The 14459-nt window shown below is 39.3% G+C and overlaps 1 protein-coding gene across 1 annotated transcript; it reads left to right on the plus strand.

The window, feature by feature from the left end:
* Nucleotides 1-253: 253 nt before the first annotated feature.
* LOC309704571 (extracellular serine/threonine protein kinase FAM20C-like) lies at nucleotides 254-14345 on the plus strand (the record flags this gene model as incomplete). Its single annotated transcript, XM_082529806.1, has 11 exons — nucleotides 254-288; nucleotides 421-954; nucleotides 3168-3346; nucleotides 6763-6841; nucleotides 6970-7062; nucleotides 7588-7703; nucleotides 7829-8009; nucleotides 9563-9672; nucleotides 9881-9962; nucleotides 10077-10136; nucleotides 11422-14345. 11 exons carry the CDS (start codon nucleotides 254-256, stop codon nucleotides 11681-11683), a joined length of 1731 nt encoding a protein of 576 aa, XP_082385932.1. The 3' UTR covers nucleotides 11684-14345.
* Between the last annotated feature and the right edge of the window lie 114 nt (nucleotides 14346-14459).

A 14459-nucleotide genomic window follows, 5' to 3' on the forward strand; every position in this document is an offset into this window, starting at 1 on the left:
TAAGCACTGACAGCAGATGGTTAGAGGAACTATCACATTTTCCCAATTCCGCTGGGATTTTACCATCCTCGTGGCTCCAAAATGACAGATTTTAATGAAGATGATGATCACCCAACTTTCCCTCTTGCTACACGGACCACAAGGCTGTCATTTTGTTTTGAGTTGTAAATCTCATACCTACCAAACAAAGCAGCACACAGATGTTGCAAGCACTGGCAGTTTGCCTAGTCCAGCTGCATTACAGCATGTTACCATGAAATCTGGTATATGGCAGGTCTGTTTTTACAAGTAAGCATGAAATACATGCTGCTGTTTATCTGGGTGTCTGTGTATTATGCAATATGTAGGAAATATTTTATCATGTGCAAGTCTGAAATGCTGACAGGCCTCCTTGGTCTGTTTTATCCTTTTATCTTCCAGCATGGTTAGACGGAACCTGGGTCAGTCCACTCGCTCCATCTATCTGGGACTGGCTTGTCTGTCCCTCAGTCTCCATGTCCTTCTGGCATTTTTTTGCCTTTCAGTCCTCCAGACTGCCTGTGTTTTTCCCACTTCTTCCTCTTCCTCCTCCATTCCCAGAACAGATACTCAACATCACGAGTCTGTCTCCCAGTCTCCTGCTTCTGATGCTGCCTCCTCAAACAAACTGCAGAGGCGCCCCCATGATGAAGTGCGTCACAAACCGACTGCAAACATGTTACACCATAAAGTCCGAGGCTCATTAAATGAGGTCGCTGAGAAGTCAAAGAAACTGATTGGAGTTGGAAAAATAATTCAGAAAGTCGATGGTCCTTCTAAGCTTGGGGCACTGTTCAAGCATCCGCTTTACAATCTGCCACAGCCAGAGCTGCAGCAAGATGATTGGCTAATGAGGCTGAAAACAGAAGAAGATGCAAAGGATACAGAAAGTCACGAAGAAGAGAACGAAGACATCTTCCCTGATGATAGTGAGTGGTGAGTAAAAAAGATGTCAAAAACACTTTAATAACATAGAAACATGAAGGGCTTTGAAAATAACCTGCCCTACGTTCTGCATCATTGTGAAGCTCCCCTAGAATAATTAACACTGGTTTCTAAAAGATTAGCTCTTCTTTAAGCTGCCCTAATTACAGTAGCCCGCTTTTCATTTGGTAACATTCAAAGGTTACTTTACTTTACTTTCTTTACTGATGTAGCTATGAAATATTAGTCCCATCCAGCAGACCTTTATGCTCACCAGCTAGCGACACCGTGCATGTCTTTAGTGTAAAATGACGATTTGATAGTAAATTAGGTTTTTGTAGATCTGTAAATTTTGTAAACTAAATTAAAAAACAATATTCTGTTTTTCTAGCTAGATAGTCAAAACTAAACTGCTAATACAAACTGATTAAAAGTAAACAATTAATGTTTTAAAATCATGTGAAATAGAAAGTACATTTTCTTTCAGTTCTAAGGTTTTACACACAGGACACCATAAAAATAATCTGGTTCTTAGTGAGCTTAAAATGCAGTAAATACAACCTCAAACACCATGCCACATATGACACCATGTCATTATTTTTTAACAAAAAAATTAATTTACACTTGCTGCTACTTTAAGAATTAAGAGGGTAAATAGCAGCCCGGTGCTGCTACTTATCCTCTACCATCAAATGCATTTTATTAACTGGTCATCAGCAAGTTGAGGCGCCTCTATAAATGCAGAGGTTTGCAGGTCTGACGCAAAACATCAATGTAGGAAAGGTTGTAATGCTGGGTACTTCCAACCACGTTGCTGTCCATTATTCTACAGCGAGAAAGATTATTCACAAGTGGAAAACATTCAAAACAATCTTGTTAATTGACAAACGTCTTGACAATATAAGACTCTACAAGCATCAGTTAGCTATTAAATGTTAAAGGTCATGATGAGAAAAAGAGTGAACAAGAATATCTTCTTTGAAAGGATTACCATGCAGCACAGCTTAGGTTTGCAAAGTTATAGCTGAACTAACTGCAAGACTTCTGGAACAACATCCTTTGGACAGACACAAGAGGAGATGTTTGGCTATAATGCACAACGCCATGTTTGGAGAAAACCAAACACAACATATCAGCATGAACTCCTCATACCAACTGTCAAGCATGGTGATGGAGGGGTGATAATTCTGGGCTTGTTTTGCAGTCTGTTTTGATCATGAACCCTTCTGTATACCAAAGTATTCAAGAGTCAAACATCAGGTTATCTGTCCAACAGCTAAAGCTTGGCTAAAACTGGGTCATGCAACAGGACAATGATCCCAAGCACAAATTACTTAAAGTTATTACAGCTGAAGGTGATTCTCGAGGCTGTTAATGAATAATCACATGGTTTAATGCAGGGGTGTCAAACTCAAATACACAGTGGGCCAAAATTCAAAACTGGAACAAAGTCACGGGCTAACATTAATATTTATTGGAAAAAAGATCTTCCTCTAGATATAAGAATGAATCTTTTCTTATGGACTCAAACAAGTTTTGCTGAAAAACTGAATATGGAACAAGCAAAGCTTAATACTAAACAATATATATATTAGCTGTATAATACCAGTAGGCCAGCTCTAATAATAATTTGGTATGGCTTCGCGGGCCAAATGTAATTAGGCTGCGGGCCAAATTTGGCCCGCGGGCCAGAGTTTGACACCTATGGTGTGTCGCATGATGTTGTTGTTAATGTCAAGTTTAAATAGTTGTAGAACCTGGTAAGGAATTCATGTTTATTCAATAAATCCTGATATGTAAAACCTTAGAATTGAAAGAGGATGTACTTTTCTATTTCACATGATTTTGTTCTATAAGCATGTTAGCATACCGTGGGTATATAGTTTCACTCTGCCACAGAAACATGACTGTCTTTAAATTGGAATAGACTATACAACAAATTACTTTTGAAACACACTTTCATGCTTAGAAATAACTATTAAAGGAATGCAGCATCCCATTATTTCCTCGCCATGAGGCTTGTGTCACTTCATGCTGCCAAATGAATATTATGCAATGGAAGCTCTTTTTTTTTATATCACTGTGTTGCTCAACTTTCCACAGAATTGGTGTGTTTAGACTTTTAACTTATTTTAAAACTGCAGTTTGTTTCATATCTGAATTTCTGTTCATGACTAAACAGTTCTGCAGGTGTTATAGTATTATGTCTACATACTCTCCTGAAGGCAAAGCAACAGTCACGAGGAAGGCTATGACAAAGTCACATGGACAACTGATGTGGAGACCCACCCTCCCTGGCTGCGGTTCCACCTGGGCATCTCTCGCTGGGAGCTGTACAACAGGAAAGACCCCAACCTAGCTCAGCTGACTCACTATTTGGCAACACAGCGTATCCTTGGCTCAGGTGAGCACATAAGGGAGGTAGGCAGGATTAAAAGGCCAAAGAGACTGGAAGGAAAGAACAAGGCCTGGGAAATGTGCCAGAAAGATCAGAGGAAGGGGGGCAGGTACAATTTTCTTAATGAACCTCCTTTTTATCTTGCTACTCCCACAAACTACATCCTGAAATGAGACTTAGGTTGTTTTGCAATGCCACGATGAGGACAGTCAATTAGGAAACCTGCTCAGGCCATAGTCCTTCATAAATATTCTGCCAAAACATCCGTCTGTAATCTGTACTGCTTTTAGGGTGACCAAAAGAGGGACTTCTAAGGACTGCATAGTTTGATACAGCAAGTTTTCTTTACTTAAAAAATGAGCTTTTCATTACCTTGCGTTTTGAACTTGTGGTAAATTCTTCTTTATGTTCATTTGGATTCCTCTTAGCAGCTACAAAGTCACAACCCTGCTGCTTTCTCATTTTAACTGATCCGTTATTACAAACAAGCTAATCTGTAAGAGAGCCGTAGGCAAGACTGAGTATTCACTGAGTGAATAGAATAAAGTGTGCCAAAGCTCATATTTACAGCAGTGAGCATTGTCTTTGGGGAAACAAGACACATATATGGGATGATAAAGGCACAAACTGATGTATGCAAATAAAACGACAAAACACATTTAGAGAGAATGAAAGCGCAAACCCAGGAGGATTAGGTATACTGTTATATAACTCACAACACAAAGTGAGAGGATGAGGAAGGTGGATGTGTGAAGGTATATAGATTTCTTACAGCCCCCAGAAGAACTGCATACATGCTCTGGAACAAACAAACTATGGAATAACATGCAAGTAGAATTAAAAACAGAAGGCCAGTGTATAGAAGCTATTCAGATATTCAGACATCTCAACCTGTCAGTATAGGTTTCCTATACACCACAGATTATGGTCAAAAGTTTATACCCAATCAACATGACCATAAACGTCATGGTAATTTGGGGTTTTTAACGACTTCTTTCAACTATTCTTTTTCCAGGGTCTAATATTTGTACAGCATACATCTTTAATAACTTTAAAAAACAAGAATTTGAATTTAATTAGGATTTCAAATATAAAATTATACATGCAGTACAGGCTCGGAGTTGTGTATACACCCTCACTGTTTGGTTAAATGTCCCTTCCTGACTTGCACCTCAACCAGAAGCTTTTGTCAGTGATCAACAAACTTCTGGCATAAATCTGGCTGGATATTTGACCACTTTCTCAGCAGGATTGGTGGAGGTGGTTTCATTTAAATTGGTTGGTTTCCTGGCATGGACCAGGCTTTTAAACATAGTCCACAAATTTTCAATAGAGTTGAGATCAGGGCTTTAAGAAAGCCATTCCATGTGTGTTTGGGATCACTGTCATGTTGGAACACCCAGTTGTGTCCAAGTTTCAACCATCAGACGTTGATTTAAGTTGAAGCTGAAGATTTTGGAGGTAGTCCTTCATGATTCTGTCCACTAAAATGCCCCAAAGCTTGATGCTACCACCACCATGCTTGATAATTGCTACAGTGGCCTTATGTTTGAAAGCCTCAAATTTACTCCTCCAAACACACCTCTTTTACAGCCAAGTAATCGACTATTTCTTGAGATGATAAAACTGGACAATTTCCAAACAGCTTTGCCATTGTCTTAGTAAGGACTCATACATGACTACAAAAACTAATTTAGGGAAATCTTTTTTCTGTTTTGTGTGTCTGAAAGTAAAATAAATCACTGAATATATCAGATTTATAAGCCACCACATATTGGTCTTAGTATCAGTCTTGAAAATCCTTTATCGATATAACTGTGGTTTCCCTGTTGATGCTTCGTGTATTTTCTTTTCAATTTCACTTGCTGTTTATTGGCTTTAGACATCAAACCCAAAACAGATAATGGATTAAAACCTTTTTCATATCATTAGCGGGGTATACACTGCATGCTGAAAAATGATGCTAAAAAGGGACTAGCATGTTCAAATATGAAACCAAGCATCATTAAACTTGGGAGGGACCAACAGGATCTTTGTGTGTGTGTGGCTGTATGATGCACCGCCTCACATATAGCAAAATGCACTGTGGATTGCTGTCTTAATTTTATTACAAACGAGAAGCAGAATTGAGATACAGTATGTAGATATTCAGACATTCATAAAAACAAAACAGCAAACTGTGCAGCTCACATGTACATGAGAGACATAGACTGTTATATTCTCTCGCATGCTTCTCCATAAATGTAACTGCAGGCATTCAGACTTGTGCCACTTTAAAAGAGATGTTTTTAGATCCTACCTACTATTAATATCTGTTGAGAAACTCTTAGACAAATGGAAAGGGTGCATAACCGAACAAGGCTATAAAATCACATGCAAGCTGGCCCACCACTATGCACAAGTGCCTACATAAAGACTGGATGTACTATCCATAAGCAAAAAATATAAGCATAAAATATTCATGCACCTTCCTTTGCATCAACATATGCTTATGTCTACATGTTCATTTTGTGGTTGGTTCTCTTAGACAGGCAAACCCATGCTCAGCATGCTGCAGAATGAATAATGCATTGAGATTTGTGTTATATGGTGCAGATTAAGCACTAATCTCGGCTACAGGCTAATTTTCTCACTGTGTCATCCCTTTTCCCCCACATTTAGCTCTCATTCCTGCATGTACCTATATCTTGTGTAAATTTGGGTACATATTCAGAATCAGAAATACGAATTATGGATCAAAATGTGGCACAGCTTGGTTTATATTAACAATTTCTTTCTATTCATTTACAGGATTTGCTCACAGAGCCGTGGTCTGCAGCAAATAAAAGCTGTTTCTTTTTCTGAAACCTTGATTTGAACTAGTTCACTTGAAAGAGAATAAACACATGCTTCACATTGCCCAGTTGACTGAAGTGTGGATAAAGTGGGTCAGGTTTGATGGGATGAAAGAATAGGGGAGAAAAAAAAATCTAAACCGTCCGATGCAGACCTCTGTGAAGGTAAAACGGGGTGACGTTACTGGCAAAGCATGTAAATGATACTCTAATCTGCTTGTTTAGAAGCAGCAGGGAATATTTTAAGGTATCATAAATATGCAAAGGCTTTACAAGAATAACATAAGCATTAGTATTAAAAATAATGATGCATAATATTGGGCCTCAGCACTAAGATAAATCGATTTTATACATGTTTTGTTGGAGTAATGCTCAAAATGGAGGTGGCAGTTGGTGCTCTGACTATAAAACAGGCCACCATGTGGAGGAACTGATGTAATGCACTGCAGTGAATCTAAATTGTATGCATCTCTGTGATGCGTTTCTTATCAGTGGCTGATCAATATGATAAAGAGTGCTTGTGTAAGCAATGATGTGCCTTTGTATTATTGCTGTGCTCCCGATATCTACCCTCTTTGTATCTTTTAGTTCAAAAGAAAGGAGGCACCCAACTGAAACTGCTCATATCGTTCCCAAATTATGGACAAGCTCTGCTCAAACCCATGAAGTAAGACACCGGTGCAATGCAGCGATCTGAGAAACATTCATCCTGTTGCGTTTTGTGATGCTGACTAGTAAATGACAAGATGCGCTTACAGCAGCATGTTTATGTGCTCGCTTTTGTTTGTTGCACAGGCAAACCAGACATGCAGAGACTGATGTAAACCTCTTTTACTTCTCTGACTTTGAAAGACACAACGCCGAGATCGCTGCCTTTCACCTTGACAGGTACGCGTCATTACACATCCGATCGGCAGGTAGCAGGCGTCCTTGAGGGCAGGCGCACAACAGGTGACACTTCAGGCACTTGAGTATTTTGTTCATGAAGATGTCGCAGAGTGTAGAAGTGTGAAAAGGTTTTAATAGCAGTCAGTGGTAGCTGAAGAATAAAACCTGACCAAGTGTTTCATTCTTGCACTTTGCTGGATAAGTAAAGAGAAAAAGCAGCACTTCTTCTGTGGTTACTAACCCCGCTGTCGTGCCCTTGAGCAAGGTCTTGATCCTGGTGTACATGTGGAGTTTCCAGGAGGTCAGAGGATCGTAGCACTGGGCAGCTTTCTGGTGTGACAGTGCAATGCGTGAATATGATGATGGTGTTCCAGTAAACAGGACGTTAATGCTGCACACAAATAAAGATTAAAAAAAGAAAACACTTCCTGTGCTCTTGTTGACACATTGTGTTCCCTTTTTAAATGTATTTTCTTTGTACTCGCTCCATCTCTTCATCTCGCTCTGTATCTTCCTCCTTCTCAGATTGCTGGGCTTTAACAGAATCCCTCCAGTGGTTGGACGGCTCATCAATGTTACCACAGAGATCAAAGAGATTACCACCGACCGCAGGCTGTCTAAGACCTTCTTCACTTCCCCTGGTATGTGTGCAGGTGCATGTGGGTAAGTGTTGGCTCATGCCAGCACTCAGTTTATTTAACAAAAACGAACTATTGGACTGAATTCTGCTAAAATCTTTATTTTTAATATATGGCTGTCTCTCTAGCTGGGAACGTGTGTTTCTATGGGCAGTGTGAATACTACTGCTCAGTGGAGCACCCGGTGTGCGGTCAGCCACATATGCTGGAGGTTTCCCTGGCTACCATGCTGCCTGACCTCACCATTGCCCCTCGCAGGTCCTGGAGGTCCCCATGGAGGCGATCTTACAGCCGCACCAAGCTTGCACAGTGGGTTCACTGATCATACCTCAGTCTGACTAACATACAGAATGTAGTTTAATACAACTGAACAGAGTACATGTTTAGAAACGTCCTAACTGTGAGTGGGAAACTGCCTGAATGGAATTATATATTTAGTGATATTAGGTTAATTGGTGATTGTAAATTGTCCATAGCTGTGAATGTGAGAAAGGCTGTCTGTCTCTCTGTGGGTGTACACCACCTCTCACCTTATTGCAGCTGGGCTAGCATCCAGTCCCCCCATGACCCTGAATTGTTTAAATGGGGATGGATGGATGGACTGATGACATTATATTGAGTGGCCTGTTTTGAAACAAGACTTTTAGGAGTCTAGGAGTTTCGTTGGATGTCGTCTGTTAATGGTTTTTCTTTTTAAAGGTAAAAATATTGGAATGCTTTGTTAATGAGTCACTTCTAATGATCACAGTGTCTTTCTTTTAAACAATCTGAACCCCAGCTCAATAGAAGGATGATTACTAACCCTGTAGTAATATTGCCTACAATCTAATACAGCCAGTACAAGATAATAGAAACAGTTCCTGCGTGTATTTTAGGTATTAGTAAAATACTGTCTATTAAGCAGCTCTGATGGAACTTTTGATAAATGTGTGCATAGAGTGTAAATAAAGATCTAGATTTAGACCAGGGGTGTGAAACATAAGGCCCTTGGGCCAGAACTGGCCCTGCAAACATTTTGGACTTTTAATGGTATTTTCATAAATTTTATAGCTTGTCCTGCTGATAAACATCTCATACTACAAAAATAATGTAACAGATAAAAAAGTTAAGAAACATGAGAAGAAAGTTACTGTTTTTTCACTATTGCTATAGAATTTTTTTTTTCCAATGTAACCACATTAAAAAACAAAAATAAAAGTAAAAAAAAAAATTGACATTTTCTGTTAATTAACAAATCTGTCCACTTTATAATTACAGGACAGTCTGGCCGATTAGTTACCAGAATGTTGTTGAATTTTACACTTTTTTTTTTTTTACAATTTCGGCCCAAAGAGTTGTGCTGACTTGTTTCTTTCATTAACGGCAGCAGCAGCATTTCTTTATCACGTAGAAATACTGAGACATTGCACTTCTTTTTCTTATATTGAGATGTCTCAGGGATTAAATGTGCAGTTAAGCTACTTTGCACTGGGGAGTTTCACTGGTCCAGCTTACTTAAGATCAAAGTGGGCTGTATGTGGCCCATGATGTTAAACGAGTTTGACGTTCCTGGTCTAAAGCGTTTAGAGAATCGTGGGTGTTTGCCGCCCTCTAGTGGTATCTGTAAAGACTTGCAAGATGTAAACAATCTTAAAACAAATAGGCACTATATCCAGAATCTGCATTCTTTTTAATGATAAAGTTTTGAATTCAAACATCTGAGTTAACCTAAACTACAAAATGAGGTGACAGCAAAGGTGAACTGCACTAACTCGAACCCCAAAAGCAGAAAAATGTGAAGGGAAGCAATAAAAACTGTTAACAGGGAGGCCATGATCTGTTTTCCTTTGTCTGTCTGAGTGTCTCTGTTCTTTTGTTCCCAGGTGGGAAAAAGACCCAGCTTACTGTGATACAGTGAAGCAGACACCTCCTTACAATCAAGGAACCAGACTGGTGGATCTCATAGATATGGCTGTCCTGGACTTCCTCATGAGTCAGTTAGGCCCATTTGTTTGTTGGTTGATAGGAGTCACTCATCTGTATAACGCTCCTTATTTTCTTTTTTTCCTAAGGAATTTTAACAAACTGAATCAGTAAAGTAGCAGTGTGATGCTCCCTACAGTTGCATTAAGAGCTTTTTAAAGAATATTTTTAACAGTGTCATGAACCTTAAATGATATTTGATTGTTTTCCATCTGAAGGCAACATGGACAGACATCACTATGAGACGTTTGAGCAATTTGGCAACAACACTTTTCTTCTGCACCTTGATAATGGACGGGCGTGAGTACCAAAACTTTGATCCTTCTTATCTCGTGTTACACTTGATTTCTCCCTCAGGTGTCAGGTTAGTTTTTCGTCATTAAATGTTTTTGATCCTGTTTTTTGTTTTTTTAGGTTTGGGCGTCACTCTCAAGATGAGCCATCCATTCTAGCTCCATTGCAGCAGTGTTGCAGGTAAAACAAGAAAAAAGATGTGTGCTTACTGATCTGTGCGCTGAAAAATGATGGACGGGGGGACAGGTGTAAGAAAAGAGTCAGTGTCAAGTTTTCAAATGTGTATAAACCCACAAGGTGTGATAGAAATTCTCAACTCTAGCGAAGAAGTGCATCAAATTAGTAACATTTCTGCATTAAGATATCTAAAAACAACTAAGCTAATGCCACTTGTTGCCTGATGGATTTATATTATCCTCACATCACACCATTCTCATGATCTCGATACCTCAGAAACAGCTTGAGCGACTATTTTCAAATTTAAGATGACATGATTGGATTTTGGTCCCCAAAGGTAAAGTTATTATGAGTCAACCTCTCATACGTCAAATTCTCATCAATCTAATATGTCCTTTATGCCTCAGCTTAAGGAAATTCTTCAAGCCTGTAACGTCACAAAATGTGCCTCATGAATGTTTAATAGAAGAAGATGACAATGCAGAGGTCAAAGGTCACTTTGGCATGATGAGATTATGCTAAAACGTATTTTCTGGCCACAAGATATCATGCAGTGGAAGAGTATTGTGTAATGAAACTACGGGCTGCTAATGTTGGAGACCCACCTTGAAATGAAAGCAGGTGTACAGCACTCAGAGGCTGCGAGCTTAAAGCAGCAGCTTCTGTTTCTGAGGCTTTGTCTGCTGTTATGGCTGTGACTTTAGTTGCCAAACATACGTACACCCTATATTTGTATTAAATTCCTACAAGGCCTTTAAGATGTGATATTCATGGTAAAATCTCATAGTTGTTTATGGCATTTCCCAAGCTGTTTTATACAGAAATACTACAACAACATTCAAAAAACTCATAAAGGAATTTTAATGTGATTGCTTTGACCACAGTAATAATGTTAGCTGCTGTAGCTCTATGGGTAATCAAGCTATTAAATGGTAAGTGGGCAATTAACATTACATTAGCAAGTGTTCATTTTATCTAGTTTGTTAGAATACATTTACATAATCTCAGTGTAACACGGCTAAAAGGTTAAAACAACATATTGTTTGGGAACAGGATTTGTACCTGAGTCAGCAGAGGTGTAAATAATATTACATGATCCCACAACATAGCATCAAACTACTTCTTTTATTAATAAATTATCAAAAGACGACCAAAGGTGGAAACGATATGGTGCATATGGTTAAAAGATTTTAAAATTACATGCTTTAGTTTAAATATATTTCTTTCCCAGTTTCTTTTTTCCTTTTCCAAAATCTTCTCGATCCCCTTACACGACTTATCTCCACAGGATCCGTCGCTCCACCTTCCTCCGCTTGCGTCTGCTGTCTCTTCCTGATTTCCGACTGAGCGACATCATGCGGGAATCGCTGACTCGGGATCCTTTGTCACGAGTGGCCCCTCTCCTCTCAGAACCACATCTGTCCGCGTTGGACCGGCGCCTTGCAAAAGTTCTGCAAGTAGTGCAGACGTGTCAGGAAAAGCATGATGACGTCATTTACAATGACATAGAGGGACACGATCAAGGACCACGATCAGCTGTTACAGCCTGACTGAATATAGAAAAACATTCAATTACACCTGACATATAGATTATTGTCCCACTGTTACCTTACCAATACTCTTTTTCATATTTTTGACAAACTACAACAAAACATCAAACCAACAAACATATGCAAAAATACAAATACACAAATCAAAATGTTCAAATTTACATGAAAAAAACAAAACATGCAGCAAACTACACACTTGATGTTTACTTAAAGTTTTTTTTTTTTTAATATCTATGTCTTTTACAAAGTTTTAAATAAAGGAGTCCTCAAACCATCTCATTGTAGACATTATTCATTCTTTAAGGTCTGACACCATTTTTCTTCTCCAGCGTACAACTTTCTATCCAATGGGGTGTTTTCCCCTCCCAAAACAATGCTTAAGTAATGAGGAATAATAATGTTTGCTTATTTTTATTACACGCAATTAAGTTTTTCTGGATATAAGAACCAATAACTTTGGAGTTCTATGGAATTTCTTTTGAAATCATTTTCTAGCATCGCTGTGATCTCTTCATTGCTCTGCACTCTCAAACATAATGAAACTGCTCCTTTAGCCTCTGTGCATTTAGTGCACATGTCAGTTATATTTTTATTTTAACCGTTTGGTGTTAAAAGTGTTTGCATAGCCGAATATTAATATTAGGCCTGTATTCTATGGTTGAGTGTACGTTACAGCTGATCTCTAAATCTCTGTTTAGATTATTAATGTCATATTTTTCATCAAATTATTTATTTCAACTTTGCAAATGAGTTAGATTGAATATTACAGACACATGTGCAATGTCGCTCAAGAGGAACACACTATAGACTATAGCATAATTAGTATCTCATCTATTTTCTTGTTATGACATCAACATAAAAAGTAAATGACCTGCACATACGGATATTTGTATGTTTGCTTTGGGCGACACAATAAGTGAGTCTGGGAAGGTATGCAGTGGTTCGCATGTAGGTGTTTATGAAGACAATGACAAAAGGTGACAACATGGAGAGGTGTGACAGAGAGTTTATCATGAGGTACAAGAGCAGATGGTCGACACTCTAGGGAACAAACACCAGACATATAAATTAAAACCCCTAAAAAGCATCAGTATGAAAGAGGACATGTATTCTTAATCAAAACGCCAACCACACCGTGAAAAAATCCATCCATCCATTCGCTTCCGCTTCCCATTTTCAGGGTCGCGGGAGCCTATCCCAGCTGTCATAGGGCAAGAGGCAGGGTACACCCTGGACAGGTCACCAGTCTGTCGCAGGGCCAACACACAGGGACAGACAACCATTCGCACTCACATTCACTCGCACATTCACACCTAGTGACAAGGTCCTGTCACATCAACACCCTGGTTAAGAAAGCCCGTCAGCGTCTCTTCTTCCTCAGAAGACTTAGAGACTTCCATTTGCCACTGAAGGTGCTCAAGAACTTCTACTCCTGCACCATCGAGAGCGTCCTGACGGCAAACATCTGCACCTGGTTTGGGAACAGCACCAAGCAGGACAGACGAGATCTGCAAAGGGTGGTGAGCTCGGCCGAACGCATCATTCAATCAGAGCTCCCTGACCTGCTGTCCATCTACACCAAGCGGTGCAAGTCCAAAGCTAGGAAGATTATGATGGACCTCTCCCATCGCAACAATGGACTCTTCTCACTGTTGGCCAAAACAGAGAGAATGAGGAGGAGCTTCTTCCCCCAGGCTATTCGGGGCCTGAACCAGGTGTAGGACTGGACTCTACCAACACGTCACTATAAGACTGGACTCTCACACACGTCACCACACGCACCACCACACATTTCCTATAATCCTATAATTCCTATAATTTATAATCCTTATCTTTATAATCTCTTCTGCTATTTGCACATTCTTTACTGTAAATTCCTAAGTTAATTTGTAAATTTTTTTAGTAAACTGTAAATTGTAAATATTGTAAAACTTTTCTTCTGTCATTTAATGGTCGGGCATTGTACAGCTACAAGCATTTCACCCCCATGTCATACTGTGTATGGTTGTGTGTGACAAATAAAATTTGAATTTGGATTATCCAATTAACCTATCCCCACAAGTTGCATGTCTTTGGACAGTGGGAGGAAGCCGGAGTACCCGGAGGGAACCCACGCAAACACGGGGAGAACATGCAAACTCCACACAGAAAGACCCCGGCCTGATGGTGGAATTGAACTCAGGACCTTCTTGTTCTTGCTGTGCGGCAACAGTGCTAACCACCGTGCCACCAGGCTGTGAAAAAATAAAAACATTAATTCAATCAGTGCCTGCTATTGATAAGCTGGCGTTTATCTCATTAGGCAGAAATATTTACAAAACTAAAAGACTTGAATTACTTCATAAACAAATAGAGCTGAGTGCTGTGGTCATGCTGTGGTTAGCTTTGTCCAAGCACTGTGAAAACCTGTTCCTATATCTCCAAAGGGATTATCAACCAGCTTGTACTCGTTTTCTCGTGTTGACTCACTTGACAAAAAAACAAAACAAAACAAAACAAAAAACGTTATTCTTTGAAGTGCTTGTGTATCAATAATCACAAAAACTAAAGTTATACATGCAGGAATTATTTTCATATACAAATACAAACCAACTATGAAATTATTGATTTATTTTATGTTGTTGTTACTGGAAAAGAAAAAATGTGACATATCTCTATGACGTTATACTCATTTCTGTCTCCCTGCTGAAATAATGCCCCAAGCGGGAGCGCGCATAGCGCAGAAAGCACTGAAAATATTTGGGCCGAGCTGTTTCCAACCACGACATGAATGCTC

Source organism: Aulonocara stuartgranti (genome assembly GCF_965226115.1).
Source record: "Aulonocara stuartgranti genome assembly, chromosome: 4".
Taxonomy (NCBI): domain Eukaryota; kingdom Metazoa; phylum Chordata; class Actinopteri; order Cichliformes; family Cichlidae; genus Aulonocara; species Aulonocara stuartgranti.